This window comes from Haliotis rubra, unplaced genomic scaffold (genome assembly GCF_003918875.1).
Source record: "Haliotis rubra isolate DU_JTF1 unplaced genomic scaffold, ASM391887v1 Scf74, whole genome shotgun sequence".
Lineage (NCBI taxonomy): Eukaryota > Metazoa > Mollusca > Gastropoda > Lepetellida > Haliotidae > Haliotis > Haliotis rubra.
This window is the reverse complement of record NW_025767457.1, coordinates 2,009,072-2,035,210: the sequence shown is the minus strand read 5'-3', so window position 1 is coordinate 2,035,210 and position 26,139 is coordinate 2,009,072. Positions and strand designations below refer to the sequence as shown.

At 42.4% G+C, this 26,139-nt stretch overlaps 2 protein-coding genes across 2 annotated transcripts in view; both read right to left on the bottom strand.

The window, feature by feature from the left end:
• LOC124259855 overlaps positions 1-11,254 on the bottom strand; it is a 38,251-nt gene extending 26,997 nt beyond the window's left edge. Inside the window, exons 1-6 of the mRNA XM_046694071.1 lie at positions 11,216-11,254; positions 10,220-10,367; positions 8,986-9,047; positions 7,661-8,713; positions 7,434-7,499; positions 6,083-6,208 (exon numbers count right to left, since the gene is read on the bottom strand). Coding sequence (XP_046550027.1) covers positions 6,083-6,208; positions 7,434-7,499; positions 7,661-8,713; positions 8,986-9,047; positions 10,220-10,367; positions 11,216-11,254 — 1,494 coding nt within the window. The remainder of the gene's footprint in view (positions 1-6,082; positions 6,209-7,433; positions 7,500-7,660; positions 8,714-8,985; positions 9,048-10,219; positions 10,368-11,215) is intronic.
• Positions 11,255-11,302: 48 nt separating this feature from the next.
• On the bottom strand, positions 11,303-26,100 carry LOC124259854. The gene is made up of 14 exons (XM_046694070.1): positions 25,975-26,100; positions 25,143-25,314; positions 24,697-24,869; positions 22,968-23,589; positions 20,792-22,213; positions 19,339-19,521; positions 18,231-18,445; positions 16,751-16,907; positions 16,005-16,105; positions 14,900-15,778; positions 14,360-14,589; positions 13,156-13,349; positions 12,336-12,605; positions 11,303-11,388 (listed from the first exon to the last, which is right to left on the bottom strand). Exons 1-14 carry the CDS (start codon positions 26,098-26,100, stop codon positions 11,303-11,305), a joined length of 4,830 nt encoding a protein of 1,609 aa, XP_046550026.1.
• Positions 26,101-26,139: the final 39 nt, after the last annotated feature.

Sequence of the window (26,139 nt, the reverse complement as noted above, 5' to 3'; positions counted from 1 at the left end):
CTTGATGCATGAACATGACACAGGGGTAAAACTTGACACATTTGACGGTTACAGTATGAATATTACCTGACATAACTTGGTGCATGAACATGACACAGGGGTAAAACTTGATTCGTTTGACGGTTACAGTGCGGATGTAACCTGACAGAAATTGATGCAAGAACATGACACAGGGGTAAAACTTGATTCGTTTGACGGTTACAGTGCGGATGTAACCTGACAGAAATTGGTGCAAGAACATGACACAGGGGAGAAAAAACTTGCCAACATCACACGTTTGACGGTTACACATCTGGTGCGGATGTTACCTGACATAAACGATGGCGGGAAGCAAATGCTTCTATTTGAACATGATATTCCCTAGACCAACTTGTCTGATTTATATTTAAAAATATTGAAACGACATTCGTTTGATACAACACAATGTGCTGCTCTATGAGTCTTACATGACTTGATGATCGAATCCCACATGGGTAAAACTTTGAACATTTGACGGTGACAGCCGCGGATATTACCTGACATAACTTGGTGCATAGAACATGACACAGTCAGGTAAAACTTGATACGTTTGACGGTCACAGTGCGGATGTTACCTGTATAACTTGGATTTGCATTGTGATTATGAAGACAGAGGTAAAACTATGGTACTATGTTCAAATGACTACACCTAAGCGGACGGTACATTCCACATTACTAAAGAATTCTAATGAACATGACTAAAGAAATGTTATAAGTCGCTTAGAATATTCACTGACGGTGCACAGTGCAAATGTTCACCAACAAGAAATATATAATTAAAACAATCCTTTAATGCGAGATAATAGGTAAAACTTGATACGCGGACGTTCACAAACAAAATAAAACTTGGTGCATGAACATGGTACGTTTGACGTTTGACGTTACAGTGTGGATGTAACCTGACAGAACTTGGTGCACGAACGTGACACTTGGGTAAAACTTGATACGTTTGACGGTCACAAACAGATAAAACTCGGTGCATGAACATCACACAGGGGTACAACTTGATACGTTTGATGGTCACAAACAGATAGAACTTGGTGCACGAACATCACACAGGGGTACAACTTGATGCGTTTGACGTTACAGTGTTGATGTAACCTGACAGAACTTGGTGCATGAACGTGACACTTGGGTAAAACTTGATACGTTTGACGGTCACAGTGCGGATGTTACCTGACATAACTTGGTGCAATAACATGACAGAGAGGTAAAACTTGATACGTTTGATGGTCACAGTGCGGATGTTACCTGACAGAAATTGGTGCAAGAACATGACACAGAGGTAAAACTTGATACGTTTGACGGTTACAGTATGAATATTACCTGACATAACTTGGTGCATGAACATGACACAGGGGTAAAACTTGATTCGTTTGACGGTTACAGTGCGGATGTAACCTGACAGAAATTGATGCAAGAACATGACACAAGGGTAAAACTTGATTCGTTTGACGGGTTACAGTGCGGATGTTACCCGACATAACTTGGTGCAATAACATGACACAGAGGTAAAACTTGATACGTTTGATGGTCACAGTGCGGATGTTACCTGACAAAAATTGGTGCAAGAACATGACACAGAGGTAAAACTTGATACGTTTGACGGTTACAGTATGAATATTACCTGACATAACTTGGTGCATGAACATGACACAGGGGTACAACTTGATTCGTTTGACGGTTACAGTGCGGATGTAACCTGACAGAAATTGATGCAAGAACATGACACAGGGGTGAAACTTGATTCGTTTGACAGGCTACAGTGCGGATGTAACCTGACAGAAATTGGTGCAAGAACATGACACAGGGGTAAAACTTGATTCGTTTGACGGTTACAGTGCGGATGTTACCTGACATAACTTGATGCATGAACATGATACAGGGGTAAAACTTGATTCGTTTGACGGTTACAGTGCGGATGTTACCTGACATAACTTGATGCATGAACATGACACAGGGGTAAAACTTGATACATTTGACGGTCACAGTGCGGATGTTACCTGACATAACTTGGTGCATGAACATGACACAGAGGTAAAACTTGATACGTTTGACGGTCACAGTGCGGATGTTACCTGATATAACTTGGTGCATTAACATGACACAGGGGTAAAACTTGATACGTTTGACGGTCACAAACAGATAAAACTTGGTGCATGAACATCACACAGGGGTACAACTTGATACGTTTGACGTTACAGTGTGGATGTAACCTGACAGAACTTGGTGCACGAACGTGACACTTGGGTAAAACTTGATACGTTGACGGTCACAAACAGATAAAACTCGGTGCATGAACATCACACAGGGGTACAACTTGATACGTTTGATGGTCACAAACAGATAGAACTTGGTGCACGAACATCACACAGGGGTACAACTTGATGCGTTTGACGTTACAGTGTGGATGTAACCTGACAGAACTTGGTGCATGAACGTGACACTTGGGTAAAACTTGATACGTTTGACGGTCACAGTGCGGATGTTACCCGACATAACTTGGTGCAATAACATGACAGAGAGGTAAAACTTGATACGTTTGATGGTCACAGTGCGGATGTTACCTGACAGAAATTGGTGCAAGAACATGACACAGAGGTAAAACTTGATACGTTTGACGGTTACAGTATGAATATTACCTGACATAACTTGGTGCATGAACATGACACAGGGGTAAAACTTGATTCGTTTGACGGTTACAGTGCGGATGTAACCTGACAGAAATTGATGCAAGAACATGACACAGGGGTAAAACTTGATTCGTTTGACGGGTACAGTATGAATATAACCTGACATAACTTGGTGCATGGACATGACACAGGGGTAAAACTTGATTCGTTTGACGGTTACAGTGCGGATGTTACCTGACAGAAATTGGTGCAAGAACATGACACAGGGGTAAAACTTGATACGTTTGACGGTCACAGTGCGGATGTTACCTGACATAACTTGGTGCATGAACATGACACAGAGGTAAAACTTGATACGTTTGATGGTCACAGTGCGGATGTTACCTGACAGAACTTGGTGCATGAACATGACACAGAGGTAAAACTTGATACGTTTGACGGTTACAGTGCGGATGTTACCTGACATATATTGGTGCATGAACATGACACAGGGGTAAAACTTGATACGTTTGACGGTCACAGTGCGGATGTTACCTGACATAACTTGGTGCATTAACATGACACAGAGGTAAAACTTGATACGTTTGATGGTCACAGTGCGGATGTTACCTGACATTACTTGGTGCATGAACATGACACAGAGGTAAAACTTGATACGTTTGACGGTCACAGTGCGGATGTTACCTGATATAACTTGGTGCATTAACATGACACAGGGGTAAAACTTGATACGTTTGACGGTCACAAACAGATAAAACTTGGTGCATGAACATCACACAGGGGTACAACTTGATACGTTTGACGTTACAGTGTGGATGTAACCTGACAGAACTTGGTGCACGAACGTGACACTTGGGTAAAACTTGATACGTTTGACGGTCACAAACAGATAAAACTCGGTGCATGAACATCACACAGGGGTACAACTTGATACGTTTGATGGTCACAAACAGATAGAACTTGGTGCACGAACATCACACAGGGGTACAACTTGATGCGTTTGACGTTACAGTGTGGATGTAACCTGACATAACTTGGTGCATGAACGTGACACTTGGGTAAAACTTGATACGTTTGACGGTCACAGTGCGGATGTTACCTGACAGAAATTGGTGCAAGAACATGACACAGAGGTAAAACTTGATACGTTTGACGGTTACAGTATGAATATTACCTGACATAACTTGGTGCATGAACATGACACAGGGGTAAACTTGATTCGTTTGACGGTTACAGTGCGGATGTAACCTGACATTACTTGGTGCATGAACATGACACAGAGGTAAAACTTGATACGTTTGACGGTCACAGTGCGGATGTTACCTGATATAACTTGGTGCATTAACATGACACAGGGGTAAAACTTGATACGTTTGACGGTCACAAACAGATAAAACTTGGTGCATGAACATCACACAGGGGTACAACTTGATACGTTTGACGTTACAGTGTGGATGTAACCTGACAGAACTTGGTGCACGAACGTGACACTTGGGTAAAACTTGATACGTTTGACGGTCACAAACAGATAAAACTTCGGTGCATGAACATCACACAGGGGTACAACTTGATACGTTTGATGGTCACAAACAGATAGAACTTGGTGCACGAACATCACACAGGGGTACAACTTGATGCGTTTGACGGTTACAGTGTGGGTGTAACCTGACAGAACTTGGTGCATGAACGTGACACTTGGGTAAAACTTGATACGTTTGACGGTCACAGTGCGGATGTTACCCGACATAACTTGGTGCAATAACATGACACAGAGGTAAAACTTGATACGTTTGATGGTCACAGTGCGGATGTTACCTGACAAAATTGGTGCAAGAACATGACACAGAGGTAAAACTTGATACGTTTGACGGTTACAGTATGAATATTACCTGACATAACTTGGTGCATGAACATGACACAGGGGTAAAACTTGATTCGTTTGACGGTTACAGTGCGGATGTTACCTGACAGAAATTGGTGCAAGAACATGACACAGGGGTAAAACTTGATTCGTTTGACGGTTACAGTGCGGATGTTACCTGACATAACTTGATGCATGAACATGACACAGGGGTAAAACTTGATTCGTTTGACGGTTACAGTGCGGATGTTACCTGACATAACTTGATGCATGAACATGACACAGAGGTAAAACTTGATACATTTGACGGTCACAGTGCGGATGTTACCTGACATAACTTGGTGCATTAACATGACACAGAGGTAAAACTTGATACGTTTGACGGTCACAGTGCGGATGTTACCTGACATTACTTGGTGCATGAACATGACACAGAGGTAAAACTTGATACGTTTGACGGTCACAGTGCGGATGTTACCTGACATAACTTGGTGCATTAACATGACACAGGGTAAAACTTGATACGTTTGACGGTCACAAACAGATAAAACTTGGTGCATGAACATCACACAATCGGGGTACAACTTGATACGTTTGACGTTACAGTGTGGATGTAACCTGACAGAACTTGGTGCACGAACGTGACACTTGGGTAAAACTTGATACGTTTGACGGTCACAAACAGATAAAACTCGGTGCATGAACATCACACAGGGGTACAACTTGATACGTTTGATGGTCACAAACAGATAGAACTTGGTGCACGAACATCACACAGGGGTACAACTTGATGCGTTTGACGTTACAGTGTGGATGTAACCTGACAGAACTTGGTGCATGAACGTGACACTTGGGTAAAACTTGATACGTTTGACGGTCACAGTGCGGATGTTACCCGACATAACTTGGTGCAATAACATGACAGAGAGGTAAAACTTGATACGTTTGATGGTCACAGTGCGGATGTTACCCGACATAACTTGGTGCAATAACATGCCACAGAGGTAAAACTTGATACGTTTGGCGGTCACAGTGCGGATGTAACCTGACAGAAATTGATGCAAGAACATGACACAGAGGTAAAACTTGATACGTTTGACGGTTACAGTATGAATATTACCTGACATAACTTGGTGCATGAACATGACACAGGGGTAAAACTTGATTCGTTTGACGGTTACAGTGCGGATGTTACCTGAGAGAACTTGGTGCAAGAACATGACACAGGGGTAAAACTTGATACATTTGACGGCCACAGTGCGGATGTTACCTGACATAACTTGGTGCATTAACATGACACAGAGGTAAAACTTGATACGTTTGATGGTCACAGTGCGGATGTTACCTGACATTACTTGGTGCATGAACATGACACAGAGGTAAAACTTGATACGTTTGGCGGTCACAGTGCGGATGTTACCTGACATAAATTGGTGCATTAACATGACACAGGGGTAAAACTTGATACGTTTGACGGTCACAGTGCGGATGTTACCTTACATAATTTGGTGCATTAACATGACACAGGGGTAAAACTTGATACGTTTGACGGTCACAGTGCGGATGTTACCTGACATAACTTGGTACACTCTGCAGACTCCTTAGCGTTAGTATGTAGACAGGTAAGCACCTGCTCCATGGCGGTTGAGTCCGGGGTCGTCATATTGGCGCAGGCTCCTGCTATAGTGTCTCGGAGCTGAAGCATGCAGTAATTGAATGCAACATGCATTTAGAGAATTCGTTTTTTCGAGGATGTCACTATACAGAGAGGCAGGTTATTTAGTATAGTCATATAGAGACATCGATAGCCATGGGGTAGCCTAGAGGTTTCGCTCGTCAAGCCGAACACCGGGTTCGATTCCCTACATGAGTACAATGTCTGAAGTCCATTTCTGGTGTCCACCGCCGTGATATTGCTGGAATATTGCAAAACGCCGCGTAAAACCATACTTAATTCAGAGTGACATATTATATAGCTAAATTTGGACATATGGTTAAATTGGCTATAAAATGTAGCTAAACTACAATCAAAAAGTATGGGAATACCGTAACATTTTATATTCATATATAAACGTAAACGTGATGAGGTCATTTATACTCTAAGGTAAATGCAACGTTTTGTGTGCTTAATGGGCACTTCAAACGACATGTTGGAACATGCAGTGAAGCAACTGATTCAATATTCGTTGAGTTTGAGTAAAATGAAACATTGTCAAAAACAGCGAAAACAAGGGTGCTGAAACACACCGAAAGCGTGTTCAAATGTTGCCACAAGCGGCGTAAGACCACACTCACTCACTCAGCATTATTCAAGCTGGTGTGACGGCAGAAAATATTTATTTGTGGACCTGACAATCTAATGATTAACATCATGAGCATCGATATCAGCAACTGAAATACGATAAATGAATCTACCAACTCAACCGCCTCCGTGGTGTAGTGGTTAGAGCGTCCGCCCGGAGAGCGGAAGGTCGCGGGTTCGATTCCCGGCCGCGTCATACCAAAAGACGTTAAAATATGGTACTTGTTGGTCCCTGCCTGGCGCTCGGCATTAATGGGTACAACAAGGACTGGTCGGCTCGGAGTCAGTATAATGTGTCTGAGTGGGGTATTCATGCTTCACTGCGGCATGGTATCTCAGTGGGCTAGCACTATAAAACCAGCTTCAGTCTGGGCTAGTACAAGCAGCCGCACATACACATACACACGCATGCACGTCGTCATATGAGCGAAATATTCTCAAGCACGACGTTAAACCCAATTTCACCTCACCTCATCTACCAACTCAATGAGACTGACCTCGAGGCTCCGTAAAAGAGACAGGTGTTAGCACTACATAACCACACATATCATCCCTGTAGAAACGACAGTTTGTGACCATCCTTGCTGGACCGATGTCTCTTGGTCTGAAATATATCTACCTTAGCCTTGTTATCTCGTTCCTTTTCTGCCTTTTGGATGAGTGCTTTCCGCTCTGCCGGTGTTCCCTAAAAACAGGAATAGAAATGACTCGAAATCAAACACTGTTGCGGAAGTCTGGGGACAGCTTAAGCCGAGTAGTGTACTACTGAAAATTAACGTTGTAAAAGAAACTATAGCATTATGCAAAAGTTTAATATCATGTTCATATCTATTCAAAACAACTTACTACAGAATCCAACCCTCCGACGCCACCAGCGATCTTGAAAGAATTAAGACTCATTCCACTGCCAAGGGAACTTCCTCCTTCCGCTCCACCGAAACCACTCATATCTGGCATTCCTGATAATCCTGGTACTCCGCCAGCCATTTTAAATCCTGATAACCCGGGTGCACCGCCCCCACCAAGTTGGAAACTGCCCATCCCAGGTGCCCCGGCTCCACCAGCTCCAAACTGCCCCATCCCAGGTGCCCCGGCACCTCCAGCTCCAAAGTTGCTCATCCCAGGAGCCCCGGCACCTCCAGCTCCAAACTTGCCCATGCCTGGAGCTCCGGAGCCACCAGCGCCAAACTGACCCATGCCAGGTAACCCAGGTAACGCAGGTGCGCCTCCAGATGGAAATCCTGGTAATCCTGATAACCCTGGCACTCCGTCAGCCATTTTAAATCCTGGTAGCGAAGGTGCCCCGGCACCACCAATTTTGAAGTTGCCCATGCCAGGTGCCCCGGCGCCTCCAGCCCCAAAGTTGCCCATCCCTGGAGCACCCGCACCTCCAGCTCCAAAGTTGCCCATCCCAGGAGCACCGGCACCTCCAGCTCCAAACTTGCCCATGCCTGGAGCTCCGGAGCCACCAGCGCCAAACTGACCCATGCCAGGTAACCCAGGTAACCCAGGTGCGCCTCCAGATGGAAATCCTGGTAATCCTGATAACCCTGGCACTCCGTCAGCCATTTTAAATCCTGGTAGCGAAGGTGCCCCGGCACCACCAATTTTGAAGTTGCCCATGCCAGGTGCCCCGGCGCCTCCAGGTCCAAAGTTGCCCATCCCTGGAGCTGTTCCCCCACCGGCTCCAAAGTTGCCCATCCCTGGAGCTGTTCCCCCACCGGCTCCAAAGTTGCCCATCCCTGGAGCTGTTCCCCCACCGGCTCCAAAGTTGCCCATGCCTGGAGCAGCTCCCCCACCGGCTCCAAAGTTGCCCATGCCTGGAGCAGCTCCCCCACCGGTTTCAAAGTTGGCTAAGCCCATATTTGGTGCAGAAATACCAGTGAAGTCCATACCTGCCTTTAAAGAGGAAAGAGAAAAACAGTTGAAAATATGAAAAAGAAAATATACAACAAATATTTGAAAAGGTACCAACAATAGACTAGTAAATACATATTGGATGAGAAAAACACCCCTAAAATGTACCTTTGAACAGACATAGATACAAATTTCATCCAAAACCGATTTCACTGCATGTAGTCAGCTCATAGGACCTACGTGTTCCATGTCATTATTTAAGGCATTGTCCAAGAGTGAACATCATTTGTCTTACTGTAAATGCAGACACTTACATGGCCTGCGGGCTGGAATTCCGTCAGTGCTAGACCTGGAGCACCGGGTTTATTGTGTGCCTCTGAAAATATAGATCAGAGCAGTCGTGCAATTTCTTCACGCAATCAGTACCCATCCCAATGGTCACAACTTGTGTGTATTCTCTACATTTCAAACTGTCTGCTGGCATGCCTCACTGAAAATTATTGAACTCAGAAGTGTAACCAAGGAACATGAAAATATATATTACAAACGATTGCATGGCAAGTGAAATGACTTCATTTCCATTTAGATTGAGCAATATTCCAACAGCTCTAGCCTTTTCTGTCTGGGTGACAACTTTTCAGGTGCCATCGAGTATGCTCTTTCTACGACGTTTGAGCGCCTTACCACTTCAGACGTTTTAACATTCAGATTGTAAGTAAAGCTTGCTTTGAGTGGCATGTTTAAAAGCTGGTGAATCAGATAAGGACAAACCTTATGATCGAACAACTTCTTTATTCGGATGATGCGACGTTTTGATACTTGCTAGACAACGTTACAAAATGAGCGGTCTAGGCGTCTGACTTTGTGTGCTGGCGATTAGGTGCCTGACTCTGAGGGTGTGGGGTCGAATCCCGGATGGGACTCAACCCCCCAAAAGTACTAGAATCTGTACTTTACTGAGAAAGTGTAATCCCAAAATTAACATATGCAACGATACAAGAATCTGTATCGAAGCGTCGCATCATCCGAATAAGGAAGTTGTTCATCCATAAAGTTTGTCCTCATCTGTAAGTAAAGATTTCAAAAGTTGTATAGTGGACTCGTGGAGAACATTTCCAGTTCTGTCGCATCAGTGACAAGAATTAATGCAATTCCGTATGTTCCTTTGTACCATTACATACCCGTGTTTGTTTATTTGACCAGATGACTTGCCTTTTCGCGTGTTAACTGGAGATCCCAGTGTTTCGGAACAGGTAATTCTTTTGGGTACGATACGTTTACCTTTTCATAGAGATTCTGGAAAACAGGCTTATGATAGACACAGTGTGAACGCATAATATAATCTTGTGCTTTTGGAAAGAATTATGTCTCTTCACGCCCAACTCTTGAAAACAGACGTCATTGGGTGTACTCTTTGCAAAGGCGAAAAAGGGGTGCACATATAATGAATTGATCACTGAAAATCCGTGATGACAGAAGATGATAGCGAAAAAGAGTGAGCATGAAGATGAGCTTCATGTTTAGGTATAAGTTAAATAAATCACTTACTGTCAGCGTTCAGCAGAGAGGCAAGCTTGGTGAGCTTCTCGGTGACTGATTTCTGATCTCCAGAAGCAGTAACCTTTTCGATCTCGTTCAAGGCGTTCGTTTTCTGTTTAGCTGACCATTCTCCCATGTTAGCCGTGTTAGGGAACACCTGTCAGAAGTATTCATCCATAAATTGTTCGACACTGACTATTTCACATATCAGGAGATATCAACCATACAATGTTCAGCACAGAATAGCCGCAGTTTTAGGAGTCAATCATAAAATATTGTGCTTGTACTCTGCCTTTTTTAACCCACTAGTTACTTTAGAACATTCACTTTCTACCATCTAAGGAGTCAAGCATATACTATTCAACCGTCACTCTCCATAATGTAAGGTATCAAGCATACCCTATTCAACCCTTAATCCCCACCGTGTAAGGAGTCATACACTATTCAGCTTAGGGGTGGGTATTGCAGATAAATTCATATTGCGATATATTGCGATGCGAAAGCATGTATTACGATATGCATTGCAATATATTGAATGAAGTATTTTTAAACAAAAAACTACTTATAATCGAGTTAATGCTTGATTTATAGAGAAAAAATACAATAAAATCACTATGCTTGATTAAGCTTTAATAACAAATTTTAATCATGATAAAATAAAAATGTGAATAATATTTGGCACAAATGAAACAAGGAAATATTCGAAGATTTACGAGTGTTACGACGTCTTCCGAATGGATGTCAAAATACCGGTTTTCGATCAGCGTATCGCAATACGTATCGTTTTCATGTCTGAACCGGTAAATACCAGTAAACTGGTTATATTGCGCAGCCCTAATTCAGCTGTAAAAAGACAGATATGCACTATGCAACCCTAAATTCTCCTCCATGTAAGTAGTGTAGTATAATTATTTCAATGTTACCAGAGGCAAGAACGCTACAATCTAAAACATATTCTTAGAAAAAGCGTTTATGGTGCCAAAATCAAACAACCGTTATGGTTACCTGTATTATTCCGAGGTCGTAGACGTATGCTGCCTCCATGGAGTCCTTGACGGACACATAGACGTGTTGGCGGTACTCTCGTCGTCGTCAGCGCCAGAGGGGGTCAATGGTCACGTCCTCTGCCTCTTCGAAGGTGGTAATTTGGTGGTGCAGCTTACTGTTCTTGTGTGTACCTAAATACAGAGAAGGCATCATCTACATATCTCTCCGTAAGGCTTGCATTTCGGTAAAGCTACATTTACTACTGGGTCCCATCTCATAGGTCTTGCGATTGCAAATTACCCGAAACTGAGTTTTATTAACATTTTACCGACGAATCAAATATAGACAAGGAAAGGGCAAGGAGGTGACTCGTATTACCTAGAAACCAAAGCAACATCCAATGTTATGGGATATGTAGACTTATTCTCCATCAGAAAGATTTTTTGCTAGGGCTTCCTTTGTCAGCTATTGTACAATAATGAATTTCCAGCAAACTCGATCACACAACAATTTGGAATGTTGTTGACATTGCCAACCAGGATTGAAGCTGATTTGTAACTCGCATTCTAATTGATACATTAGACCAAGTAGCATAGCCAATGAAAATGGGGATAATAGAAACAAAGGGCAGGTAATCTGCGAGTGATAGAACCATGGGAATGAATCCATTAGTTAGTGTAAGTATATCGAAATGTTAAACCTTGGAGACTTAGAGGATGAGAGCAAGGGACTCATTAGCGAAGCTGTATGCAACATGGCATATACAAGTTGTTTTTTAAATATAAGACGAAAATATTATGGATATCAACTTCTTCTTCATTGTATACACAAAATTTCTGGGTTATTCCTTGTCCCTTCGTCAGCTGACTGATTCACCTGACGAAGGGGCAAGGAAAGCCCAGAAGCCTTGTGTATAGAATAAAGAAGTTGATATTTATAATATTGTCGTCTTATACTTTTATGCAACATATTTTAGAGAAATAAAAGGTACCGAGGTCCTCAGTCCATAGAACCAAATATACACAAAAGAGTGTCATGCTGTAAGATAGAATTGACAAATTGCCGCCCTCGAAAATATTTACATCACATCGCAGACGCAATACTGTTTAACATATCCACAACGCTGGCCGTTACTTACAGAAAAACTTATATTCCACAATCTCTGTCTCATCCTTCCATCCACTACATTTGACGTTGAAGGGGCTGTTGTTGTCGAGGCCGATGGTGCCGTTCCTTGGGGATAACACACAGCTGCCGGGCTGGGGAGGAGGGTTCAGGTCTATGTTGAGGGAAGCCTTTCCATAGTCGCCATCACCCTGTCGGCACTTGCAGGAGAAACGGTACTTCTTCACATCAGGGTGGAGTTTGTACAGGGATGGTTGGATTGCAATGGTCTCGGTTTTCATACCTTTGTTACAGCACAAATTGATATAGCATGAACTAGTCATTTAAACATTAAATGCTATTCCTGCAAACGGAGATAAAAAAAAAAATATTTTCTAAAATATTTGGATGCATTTTGGATTTGATAGCACGATTTCCTTCAGCATGACTGTGGTGTTACTCGGTTGGTTTTGACGGAACACCAAGATCGACATAATAGCATATTTAAGCTGCAGAGCCTCATCTGAAAAGCAGTGGCAAACACCACTATTATTCAGTTCCGATTAGACGTTTATCGCTGTCGAAACGGAAACATGAGCAAATAGGATGACTTCAGAGCGTGATATTGGCATATTGGCTTTTACTCCTAAATACATCATAATTCCGTATAGTCCTTTACTTCTTATCCTAATAGAGAATAATTGCGGAAAGTCTCCAGTGCCATTACTGTTACTCCCCCCACACAGAACAATGCCGAATATTTAGAAGTCGGAGATACAGTAATGAATTCTATTTTCTCTTCTGTCTTCTCTGAAAATCCATCTGAAATGTGCCCTTTTCGTCACCACACCCACCAGTAATTCTACCAGCCACTTCGTTTGCGGAGTAATCTCTCCAGGGCCACCCAACAGCATACGAATAAGCCGTCCACTCGCAGGACAGCTTGACCTTCTCACAGTCCTTACATCTAACCCTCAGGGCCAACCTCTCCTCAGAGGACACCATCTTGGACTCGGCAAGCTGAACTGTTCTACTGCTTCCAACTGGCCTAAAAACAGCATTTGGCCATAATGGGTACACTATACACAGTTATTCCATGTTAGATGTTAAACATATTTCTGACGATTTTTCCTGCTGGTTGTCTGTCACTTTGCAGCATCAAGATCATGTTCAAATATTCTTCAAAATATATGACATGTAAATACTGCCATTCGTCGACAGTTTAGTTGAGTTGAGTTTTACGCCGCGTTTAGCAATGTTCCAGCAATATCACCGTTGCCAGTCGTCGGAGGTAAATGAAAAAGGTAGAATTATAACAAATATTTTACCTGATTGATGCATGTCGTTGACATATCGTAGATTGGTCTTTGCAGGGGTGAAAATGTTCGAACTAGTTCTGATTATTAATTTGCCTTACACATTTTTTAATGTATATATATCAGCTTAGCGGCAAACAGGACAATGAATCAGGTTACAGAAGGCAGGAGGATTGAACGGTAGGCTTTTGCTTATAGAGTTCCCTCGTAACACCGAAGCACGGGTTCAATTCCCCACAATGGCACAGCAAGTGACGCCATTTGTGGTGACTTCTGCCATGTATTTACAAGAAAATTACTAAAATAGATGTAAAACCAAACCAAAATTGTGGAGCATGATTCAGCTTAAGTCTTACTATTGCTCAGCCAAAAGAAAATTGATTAAATGAGTGAGTTTAGTTTTTACGGCGCACTCAGCAATATTCCAGCTATATGGCGGCGGTCTGCAAATAATCGAGTCTGGACCAGGCAATCCACACAATCAACAGCATGAGCATCGATCTACACAATTTTGATAAGATGGCATGTGTCAACCACATCAATGAGCCTGACCACTAGATCCTGTTAGTCGCCTCTTACGAGGGCTACTGAAGATCAATTCTAACTCGGAACTTCACAGGTGCCCATAGAAAAACCTTTAACTATGTATTTGGTTGATGAATATAATGATTTGGGTTCAAGGGTAAACTGATACAATATCGTCACAAAGAGGTTGTTTTAGCTACTTATTCAGACGTCTTACTCAATAATCAGGTTAGGGGGTTTGCCCTCGACAAAGTTGATCAGGATCATTCCGACGGCAGAGCGAGAGTCTTTTGTGACGTTGCATGAAAGCTGGACTTGTTCTCCTGTCTCGAAGATGCTGCTGTTGAAAGTGATGGAGCCAGTGGTCATCTTGGACAAGGACTCGCAGGTCGATGCGGATGACACTTTCTTCATCAACTTGCACTTCCATGTGTAGCTGTCGAAGCCCTATGGATAAAAGTGCATCATACAAACTGTTTGAAATAATGCTTGATAAATCGAATGCAACGATCGACTGCATTCAAGTCAAGCAATAATCATACTTTCAAGTGTAACTCTTGAAGATCTATGCTTTGAAATATGTCCCATGAACTGTCTGCGCATTAAGACCATTTATGTATCGAAAGAAGCGGTTTATGTTTTCCAAATAATAATCATTGAAAAAACGCCGTATATACAGAGTTTTGGGAATTGTGCTTCAATGTTTAGCAATACCTATTTAAGAGAAAAATATATGACAAAAATGAAAATAATGTACCTGGTCTGCAGACCTGTCGACATCTGGATCAAAGGAATATTTTTCTGGGCTTAAGGTCACCATGCGGTTTTCACCTCGATCGATTTCGCTTATTCCACCCGATTCCATGACTACGACTATCTCTGACTTTGTCACTTTGAAATAGGAAAATGCTGATTCCACAAAATTAGTATCATCGGGTAGGTCCATCTGGATGCTGTATGTAGCTTTGTAGAGGCCATATGGAAGAGTTTTGGCTTTGATAACAAACTCGGCCTTGTCGGATTGCAAATCCAGTGTCTTCTGTACAGATCCCCAGTCTGGATCAATAACTTCGATTTTCCAGGATTTTGTGTTCTGCAAACTTGCCGCGCAAGTGATATTGGCTTTACCTCTTAAAACTATACCTTTGCTTTTCTCAAACGTCATGGGGCTAGTAAATACGGTGACAGCATCCTCAATGTCGACTTCCGGTTTATCACAGTCATACTCGCTGATCGAGAAACTGAATGTAACTCTTGCATCCGAAAACAGGTTAACCGCTGTGGCTTTGAGTTCATAGTTCTGGTTTTCGTAGTACGTCCTGGTCACCTCCATTGGGTTTTTCATCTCGTCCATAAATTCTCCATCGTCGAATGAAGACTCCCTCTCGCACCATTCTTCTGTACCATAGTTGAACGTTTCTCCTTCATCATCCCCAAAATCAATGTTCATACAGATCTCATCACCCATGGAATCAAAGGATATCCTGAAAGTTTTTTCTTCTTCAACCTTGGCCTTGGGTGTAAGATCGACCACGTGGATGCCTTGCACAGGCTCCTTCATTTGCAGATCCTTTGGATCTGCCGAGACGGACCCAAGAGGGTTTCCCACTTTAAGAGATGCAGTATAATGCCCCGACTGAAACAGTAGGTACAGAAGACAGTTAATATTCCGCTAAACAGAGACAACAGTATTGTTTTAAAAATGCGTCTGTGCATAAAATCATACTTATTGTCTTCACATTTCAAACTGTTTTGGCGGTAATTACAAGGACCTCAAACAGTACATGCCCTTACTATGTATTTTTGTAAGCATCAAGTGTACATGCATTAGTTATTGTTAATATTATAATGCATGACATTACCTTTTTGATCGAACAGATGATGGGGGTCGATGTCTGATTACACACTACCACAGGTGTTCCTGTTTCGTGAGTGGCCATCATCTCGTAGTATACAGGTGTTCCTAACAAGGTAATAAGGAAGAGCTATTTAAGCGTCAGTAGAAGAGGATATAGTTACATTTGATATCAGAACATCCTTTTAATGCTAACATTTCTTGTTCAGCAGGCAAGGATACTTTCTTGATTACTCTTGCTGTAGAAACCTTTGACCCGATACCAAATATAAAACAAGTTAGAATAGGCCTCCATCAACTTCATGTTTGCGATTGAGTCTTTACGCAGTTTTCGGCAATAAGTCTGCAATATCTTGGTTGTTGACACCAGAATTGTCTTGAAACTTTGTGCTTGACACATGGGTAACTTAAAGAAATTTAAAACTGAAAAGGGAAAGAAATAGTGAACATCGGATAATTGTCGTTTTAAGAGGAACTGACCCGTGAAGGTCCGGGTTAGAATATTGATCTTCAGTAACCCATGTTTGTCGTAAGAGGCATGTCATCGGTTCCCAATTGTGCAGATCGATGCTCATGTTGTTGATCACAGGATTGTTTGGTCCAGACTCGATTATTTACAGACCGCCGCCATGTAGCTGGAATATTGCTGAGTGTGGCGTAACACTAAACTCACTCACTCACTTTAAGTGGAACTTGAACATTCGCTGTCAGTTATGGAAGTAGTGGATTAAGGTGATGCTTTATCAGTAATACCTTCATCCATCTGTACACTGCATGTGAGAGGGCAGGATGTGGGGAAGTTCTGGTTCATGCCTTCAATGCCGTCTTTGTAGCCACTGTTGACGGGAATCGCCTTTTTGTACTGGCACTTGAACTCAGGGTTTCCCACTAGGCGCTTATAGCTGCCAGCCTGCAAAAAATGGCACGGATGGAAATATGTGTATTTCATAGCAAGTAACACCATTCGTTTGATTAATGTTGATATCAAAGCAACACATGTTGTCAGGAGAACAGTATTGGTCAGGAGAACAGTATCTTGCTTTCAGACCAAGATTTTGGATTTTCGTTATCTTAATTCCTGATGGCCTTGCCTTCCACACTTCAGTTGAAATATATGATGGAAAGATCTATGTTATTTCAAATGATTTAAGAAACGTTAAACTCAACAAGGATTTTGCCCCCAAATCGCATTTATTAATTCAGTGTGCGTATACATATCGTATTTTGTAAAATTCAATGTTGGTTTTCTCATCGTCAATGTCACTACATTCATTTACTGTTATTTTACTGCGGTTAATAATTTCTATTTCATGTAATGTTAATAATACGCCCCGAACATAACTAGAGTAGCAATTATGTTTTGTATTTTATGCAGATTTCATCAGATTTCCTAATAATTTCGTAACTGTATGTAAACAATATTAGTGAGTGAGTGAGTTTAGTTTTACGCCGCACTCAGCAATATTCCAGCGATATGGCGACGGTCTGTAAATAATCGAGTCTGGACCAGACAATCCAGGCATCAACAGCATGAGCATCGATCTACGCAATTGGGATAAGATGACAAGTGTCAACCAAGTCAGCGAGCCTGACCACCCGATCGGTTAGTCACCTCTTACAACAAGCATGGTTTACTGAAGATTAATCCTAACCCGGACCCTCACGGGTAAACAATATCAGATCGTTATGTTTTATGGTATTGTTTCTAGTACTCCTCTTATATACGGTGTTATTTAATCGATTGGGAAAGCATTACGAAAGACCTGATCTGTATAAGAACTAGGGCTGGGAAGGGTAACCCGGATACCCGGGACGGGTGGGTAATGAGTTGGACCCGGGTACCCGTCTCAATACCCGGACCCGTTATGATCATGTGACTAATAGATTAAACAATGTTATATGTTATTCTTTTATGATTAAAAGTTATATTTTCTTTGAAGACTTAGACATAATTTACAGTCACGTCTTTTGAATATAATACATGGTTAAGATATTGAAAACTCGAAATTTTAGCCTCAAAGCTGAAGAATATATTGCCATTTCTTACAAATTTGATGTCAGGAATTAACATAACGGGTATCCGGGTAGGGTAATATGGGGTGGGGTACCCGGGTAGAAAATTTGGACCCGTCCCAGCCGTAGTGAAAACATATGAAACAGAAGCGTATTAGTATCAGGAAAATAGCCTTCCTAAATCGGAGAGACTGTCGAATTTCACTAAATTGCTGCCTACCGGAAGAGACACATTCACTGAAGATCCCCCGTTGCCCAATGAAATCTTGGCGATGAAATGTCCGTCTTTCGGCGGAGTGTAAGAAATTGTCTGTGGAACACCGGCTGTTCCAGTGAACAACACCTTCTCTGAGGTACCATCACCGCGGTCAATCGTGATGTGGGCGTTAGTTGGCATCGGGTCCTTGTCGCACACCACTGAGTAGACGATCTTCTCTGAATAATAACATGGATATATGCTTGTTTAGAACCAAATCGTGAAAGGCAGGTGTATCAGATACCCAAATACCGACACACATCCTTGTTCTAAAGGACAAATGGTGGTGATGGGACAGTTATCCAAAGACTGACATACTTCCGTGTTCTACAGGGTAAATGGTGGTGATGAGACAGTTATCTAAACACCCACTTACTTCCGTGTTCTACAGGGTAATTGTTGGTGATGTGACAGTTATCTAAACACCCACTTACTTCCGTGTTCTAAAGGGTAAATGGTGGTGATGTGACTGTTATCTAAACACCCACTTACTTCCGTGTTCTACAGGGTAAATGGTGGTGATGTGACTGTTATCTAAACACCAACGTACTTCCGTGTTCTACAGGATACATGGTGGTGATGTGACAGTTATCCTAACACCCACTTACTTCCGTGTTCTACAGGGTAAATGATAGTGAAGTGACTGTTATATAAACACCCACTTACTTCCGTGTACTACAGGGTAAATGGTGGTGATGTGACTGTTATCCAAACACAGACCTACTTCCGTGTTCTAAAGGGTAATTGGTGGTGATGTGACAGTTATCCCAGCAACGACTTACTTCCGTGTTCTACAGGGTAATTGGTGGTTATGTGACAGTTATCTAAACACCGACCTACTTCCGTGTTCTACAGGGTAATTGGTGGTGATGTGACAGTTATCCCAGCAACGACTTACTTCCGTGTTCTACAGGGTAATTGAAGGTGATGCAACAGTTATCTAAACACCGACTTACTTCCGTGTTCTACAGGGTAATTGAAGGTGATGCAACAGTTATCCAAACACCGACCTACTTCCGTGTTCTACAGGGTAATTGGTGGTGATGTGACAGTTATCCCAGCAACGACTTACTTCCGTGTTCTACAGGGTAATTGGTGGTGATGTGACAGTTATCAGAGGTTACTTCCTGGTCCACCTTGACCGTCTTGCTAGCCGTGAGAGTTTCCAGGGGGGTTACAACGTCACAAGTGATGGTCGTTTGTCCCAGTTTCTTGTAAGTAATGGACCTGACATCCTCTCCATCAATCTGCTTGCCTGGAACAAATAGTGAGAATGGTCACTGAAACTGAACGTACAGCAGACCCAACGGTCTTCCCAGGCTTGTTCACCGATCTCCCTTTCGTGTATTTCGGTAAAAAAATATACTCATGGAAACGAATCAGGGAACACATGAAAGTACAAGTGTTCCTTTATTTCCAGAATTTCACCCACAGTGCAATACATACCCTGTGAAGAAACCTGGAAAAGAATAAAGGAACACTTGTACTTTCATGTGTTCCCTTATTAGTTTCCATGAGTATTTGTTTAAACCAACAACGGTATTCGACATAGTTACCTATCAGTTAAAAAGGGCGTGTATATGCCAACAATGATGGCACTTAAAAGTCGGTACATTTCGTTTTAAACTTTACAGAGACATGGATGGCCGATTTGTCATAGGCACCGCCTTGATGGTGCACATTAGGTCCCACAGCAGTGCCAGAAACCTATGACAATTGGTTCATCAAGAAGGTTGTGAGCACCACATCCGTGCTGTGTTCTATTGAACACATGCGTTACACTTTCCTCCTACATCATGTGACCGACTCCGTGGTGTAGTGGTTAGAGCGTCCGCCCGGAGAGCGGAAGGTTGCGGGTTCGATCCCCGACCGCGGCATACCAAAAGACGTTAGAATATGGTACTTGTTGGTCCCTGCCTGGCGCTCGGCATTAATGGGTACAACAAGGAATGGTCGGCTCGGAGTCAGTATACTGTGTCTGAGTGGGGTATTCATGCTTTACTGCGGCATGGTATGTCAGTGAGCTAGCACTATAAAACCAGCTTAAGTCTGGGCTAGTACAAGCAGCCGCACATACACATACACACGCATGCACGTCGTCATATGAGCGAAATATTCTCAAGCACGACGTTAAACCCAATTTCACCTCACCTCACCTACATCGCGTTCGTTACGCTGAAGACCTGGGTTCGATTCCTAACATGGGTACAATGTGTGAAGCCCATTTTCCGGTGTCCCCGCCGTGATATTGTTAAAAGCGGCGTAAAATCCAACTCCCTCACTCACTCTTACATCACGTTGACACGCCATGATGTAACTGAAATACTGTCCAAAGCCTTGTTATTACCAAACTCCCTCTCATTCCCCCTTGATCGGTAAAGGTCCAACACTGGAACACTTCTATTAAAAGCCACATTAATATTTACTGACTATTAAAATAATTTACGTTCCGAGAACAAACCACTGCTGATGCTACAAAAATAAGGGCTACAACAGTAATATAAACTTATACTTTCCAAAATTACCTTGTCTTAGAAAGGTTTTCTTCCCTTCCCCATCTCCGTAGTCGCAGGTTATGTTTGTAAGGGCTCCAGCAGGTCCAAGATGCATGATCACCTTAGCTTCAACTGGCTGGTTGACGATAGCAGCAACAGGTTCCGTGATGACCTTGAGGCCTTGGATCTTCTCAACGACACAGATCTGGGTGTTATTGAATATCTTTTCCCCGACAGTATTCCAGATTCTAACATAAAGTTTGTAACATCCCGCATCGCGGTAACGGTGGGTGTAATTAAAGTTCATTTTGAGTTCTTTTGAGTCAAACTGATTGTCACCAAAGGAAAATTGAACCTTTGCATCATCAGGATCGCCACTGGGTGCCTCAAAGGAAAATGTTCCTATTCCAGGCCTATTGAAGGGAACAGCGTTGTCATGCTTTAGTTCAACTGCATTGACACCCTGCTTTACGAGAATTGAATGGTAGGTAGGTTCGCTTCTGTCGTTGTTTGAACAGGTGATCGAGACATTGTGGTTCTTGCTCTTTGTGAATACGTGTTTACGGATCTCTGGGGTGCTGGCTCGTAATGCCCAATCTTGTGGGCCTTGGTTGAAACGCTCGACCGTCCCATCGTCAAAGTCCCAAACACACTGCACATTTGATCCCTCTGCAATGGTCACAGAACATGATGCTTCTTCGCCAGTGCTGATTAAAGAAGTGCTACAGTTGGATTTCATTCCTTTCATAGCGGTTTCAACAGTAAAATTGACATGCTTTTCATCGTGACCAATTGCATTGCTTACTTTGAGGATCAGTGGATATATGTTTGCTGGCAGGCCATTCTGCATTGCAGATTCCCATCTCCTGGTAGTCGTGTTAGCTTTCTCTATTGCAACCACTTGCCCGCGGAATTTCAGTTCAAATTTGCAATTGGATCCATGAGCAAGTGTCCATTCAATTCGGAAAGGTACGTTCTTTTCTGCACCGGTTCTAATCAGAGACAACCCATTGCACACCTCTTGCACAGGTAGGAAGAATGTGAAAGACTTGGAACTGACGTGATTGGAGCAGTTGGCATTGACAGAGAGGTTTCCACCCGTGGTATACACGTGGTTCACCACATGGCTTTCTAAGTATTCTGCTTCTGTGGTAACGTTGCTTGTTAAGTCACCAAAGTCCCATGTAATTTCAAAGTTTGAACCTCCAGTTACTGTCACCTCAAAGCTGCAGTTAGACAAAGTAGTACATGGAGAGTATTTAACACTCATGTCAACTATTGCCTCTTCCACAGTCACCATGGACGCGTTCTCTTTGGTATTCTCCGAATTCCAGCATCTAACCCTTATGTTGTAGACTCCCTTGGACGTGTACGTGTGCTTGTACTGGTCAGTGTCAGTGGCGTTGAATACGTTCTTGTCTCCGAAATCCCAGTCTCGTTTCACGGAAGAACCTGAAACATAATGTACAGTTCTAGTCTCGTTTCATCGAAGAACCTGAAACATAAGGTACAATTCTAGTCTCGTTTCTGGAAGAATCTCAGTCTTTCATCGGAAGAACCTGAAACATAATGTACAGTTCTAGTCTCGTTTCACGGAAGAACCTGAAACATAATGTACAGTTCTAGTCTCGTTTCACGGAAGAACCTGAAACATAATGTACAGTTCTAGTCTCGTTTCACGGAAGAACCTGAAACATAATGTACAGTTCTAGTCTCGTTTCACGGAAAACCTGAAAAATAAGGTAAAATCCCAGTCTCATTACAGGGAAGAACCTGAAACATAATGTCCAATCCTAGTCTAATTTCATTGAAGAACCTGAAACATAAGGTAAAATCCCAGTCTCGTTACATTGATGAACCTGAAACATAATGTAAAATCCTAGTCTAATTTCATTGAAGAACCTGAAACATAAGGTAAAATCCCAGTCTCGTTACATTAATGAACCTGAAACATAAGGTAAAATCCCAGTCTCGTTACATTGATGAACCTGAAATGTAAGGTAAAATCCCAATCTCGTTTCAGCGGAAGGACCTAAAACATGTACAACCAAGGTGTCGTTTTACGGAGAGAACCTGAAATAACATGTAAAATCGTGTAAAATGGTATTGAGTGCTTAAACCAATACCAAAAGCTGCACCAAATTTCATCAAGAGTGATACCATGGTAAATGAGTATATGAATGGCCCAATAAACTTCATGACTTACCTGTATGAGGGAGGATGGTGAAGATTCCCTCTGTGTTTACGAGAAGATATTTTGGTCCAACAAGGATTGTAGCATTGATACCCTCACGAACATCAATCTCAGTCGTAGCAGTTTCAGAGCCTTCAATGTCAACATTACTAACGTTTACACGCAGGGTGTATTTCTTAGCTTCTTCGAATAAATAGTCCAGAGAAACCTTCGTTTGACTGGAGTAGATGGCTCTCAGATGGTGACGTGTCTTGGACACAGGATTTCCTGAGTTCTTGGAAAACTTTTCAGCTGCACCTCCATATTTGCGATCTCCTGTTGTCTCTTTCTTTGACACTGTGATGGTGGCAGACCCCGTTGATTTTTTATAGGCGATGATGTCACCAGGAAATACATTCATGTATGGACATTCCACAACTTGATGGCCCTTGGAAACGGTCAGCTCTGTGGACTGACGTTCTATATAGTCAACTAAGGGGGTGTCTGATGGGTACCGCTGTGTTTCTTTACACTCTTTAGAACAGGTTCCAGACTGATGACAGTAGGTTTTTCCTGAGGAACATGTAGTTCCGTTGCATGACCCTCCGCATGTGTTTGTCTCATAGCAGTAGTCATCACAATCAGGCTTCAGAACCTGTAACAAAAACGAGACATGCATGACAATGTTGGTAAGAGCTCTGTGGTGATTGTCGACATGATGATGCTGATAAATTTGAAAATGCCCTTATAAATCAAGTAATTCTCAAAATATTTAACGTATATTTACAGATCTTAGCATATGCATTAGCATAAGTTCATATTACCATGATCTGCACCACATAGGCGGTTATTCCATTAGAATGAAACAGTAACAACGTAGGTATGAAATCATGTGTTTATTACCATGACAGTAAGTTTGCCTTCTTTGTCCGCACACTACACCATACAGGCGGTTATTTCATTAGAATGAAACAGTAACAACGTAGGTATGAAATCATGTGTTTATTACCATGACAGTAAGTTTGCCTTCTTTGTCCGCACACTACACCATACAGGCGGTTATTTCATTAGAATGAAACCGTGACATGGTAGGTATGAAATCATGTATGAAATCATGTGTTTATTACCATGACAGTAAGTTTGCCTTCTTTGTCCGCACACTACACCATACAGGCGGTTATTCCATTAGAATGAAACAGTAACAACGTAGGTATGAAATCATGTGTTTATTACCATGACAGTAAGTTTGCCTTCTTTGTCCGCACACTACACCATACAGGCGGTTATTTCATTAGAATGAAACAGTAACAACGTAGGTATGAAATCATGTGTTTATTACCATGACAGTAAGTTTGCCTTCTTTGTCCGCACACTACACCATACAGGCGGTTATTTCATTAGAATGAAACCGTGACATGGTAGGTATGAAATCATGTGTTTATTACCATGACAGTAAGTTTGCCTTCTTTGTCCGCACACTACACCATACAGGCGGTTATTTCATTAGAATGAAACCGTGACATGGTAGGTATGAAATAATGTGTTTATTACCATGACAGTAAGTTTGCCTTCTTTGTCCGCACACTACACCATACAGGCGGTTATTCCATTAGAATGAAACAGTAACAACGTAGGTATGAAATCATGTGTTTATTACCATGACAGTAAGTTTGCCTTCTTTGTCCGCGCACCAACCATACAGGCGGTTATTCCATTAGAATGAAACCGTGACATGGTAGGTATGAAATAATATGTTTATTACCATGACTGTAACTTTGCCTTCTTTGTCCGCCCACAGCTCCCAGTGTGTAACTACTCCATGAAATCTAAACTCTGCAGCTGGCATGATGAAGATGGCATCACCATCTGACAAACTCTCTGGTTCTGCTTTGGCAGTGTATGGAACACAACAGCCAGCGACGCCGATTACAGGATCTGTGGACACATATGTTTGAATTGTAAACCTATGCATTCCTGACTGAGTTAAGATAAATGCTCTGGAAGTCATTTTATAAGTTTCTTGATGGAACTCACAACTGAGTAATTGTCCAAACAATTCCAATTCTAAACCTTACAAAAACAAACACAAACGCAAAAAACAAACAAGACAGCCCCCAAAACAGACAACCCGCCCACCCCCAAAGCCCCCAACAACAACACATTATGGTTACATACTGATAAATGTGTAAATCTAAGACAGATCTGTACCGGCTATTTTCATTGTTCTGTCTTTGTTGTCGACTTTGTCATAGAGACGGAGATTGGTTCCATGGGTGATGGTCACCGTACACGTCTTCTCGTCGTAGCTGCTGAAGTCGGGGCAGACAACGGAGACGTTCTTTACTGGAGCCTGCACATTAACTCCTGCTACGTCAGTTTTCTGCAACAATTGGTTTCTACAGTTACTCTTCCAGGAATGTGATTCCGCAAGTACCCAAACCACTCGTACCAATACGTGATGAATAGGGCGGTTTTTCTTTTGTGGTGATCTCATGACACCAAAGTGTATTTCCCTTATTTATATGTATCTACTTTAAAAATGGTTTCAACTCAGGATTGGCGCAAGTTTCCCTTTGTGGTAATCATTGTATTCTGATGCTTAGACTTAGAGATTTTTTGGTGCCAAAACGGACACACAATCACCTGAAGAGTCCTATGGATGTCATTTCGTTTGGGCTAAAATGCCAAAAACCTGTTTTGTGATTTTTTAGTGAGTGAGTGAGTAAGGATTTACGCCGCTTTTGGCAATATTCCAGCAATATCACGACGGGGGACACCAGAAATAGGCTTCACATATTGTAGGGAATCGATCCCGGGTTTTCGGCGTGAAGAGCCAACGCTTTGACCACTAGGCCACCCCCGCCCCCCCCCTTACACATAGTAGAAGTTATATATCACATTGAGAAAGCGTGAAGTAACATCTTAATCATCCATATGCTGAATATAGGACTCTGGTTTCTCCAGACCATGGTTTTGGTCTGAACCAAAAACGAACGTTTCTGACAACTCTTTACCTGATACAATGTATTGTATATCTAACCTTAACAGAACCGCTATCATCTGATGCTGTGACCTCGGCAACATGTTGGCCAGGAATGTGGTACTCTTTTGTGAACATCCCTGTAGCATTTCTGTCCATGCCCTGCGTCCCATCTCCATAGTCCATCTGGTAGAAGATGTTGTAGCCAGCCTCTGCGTTCACGGA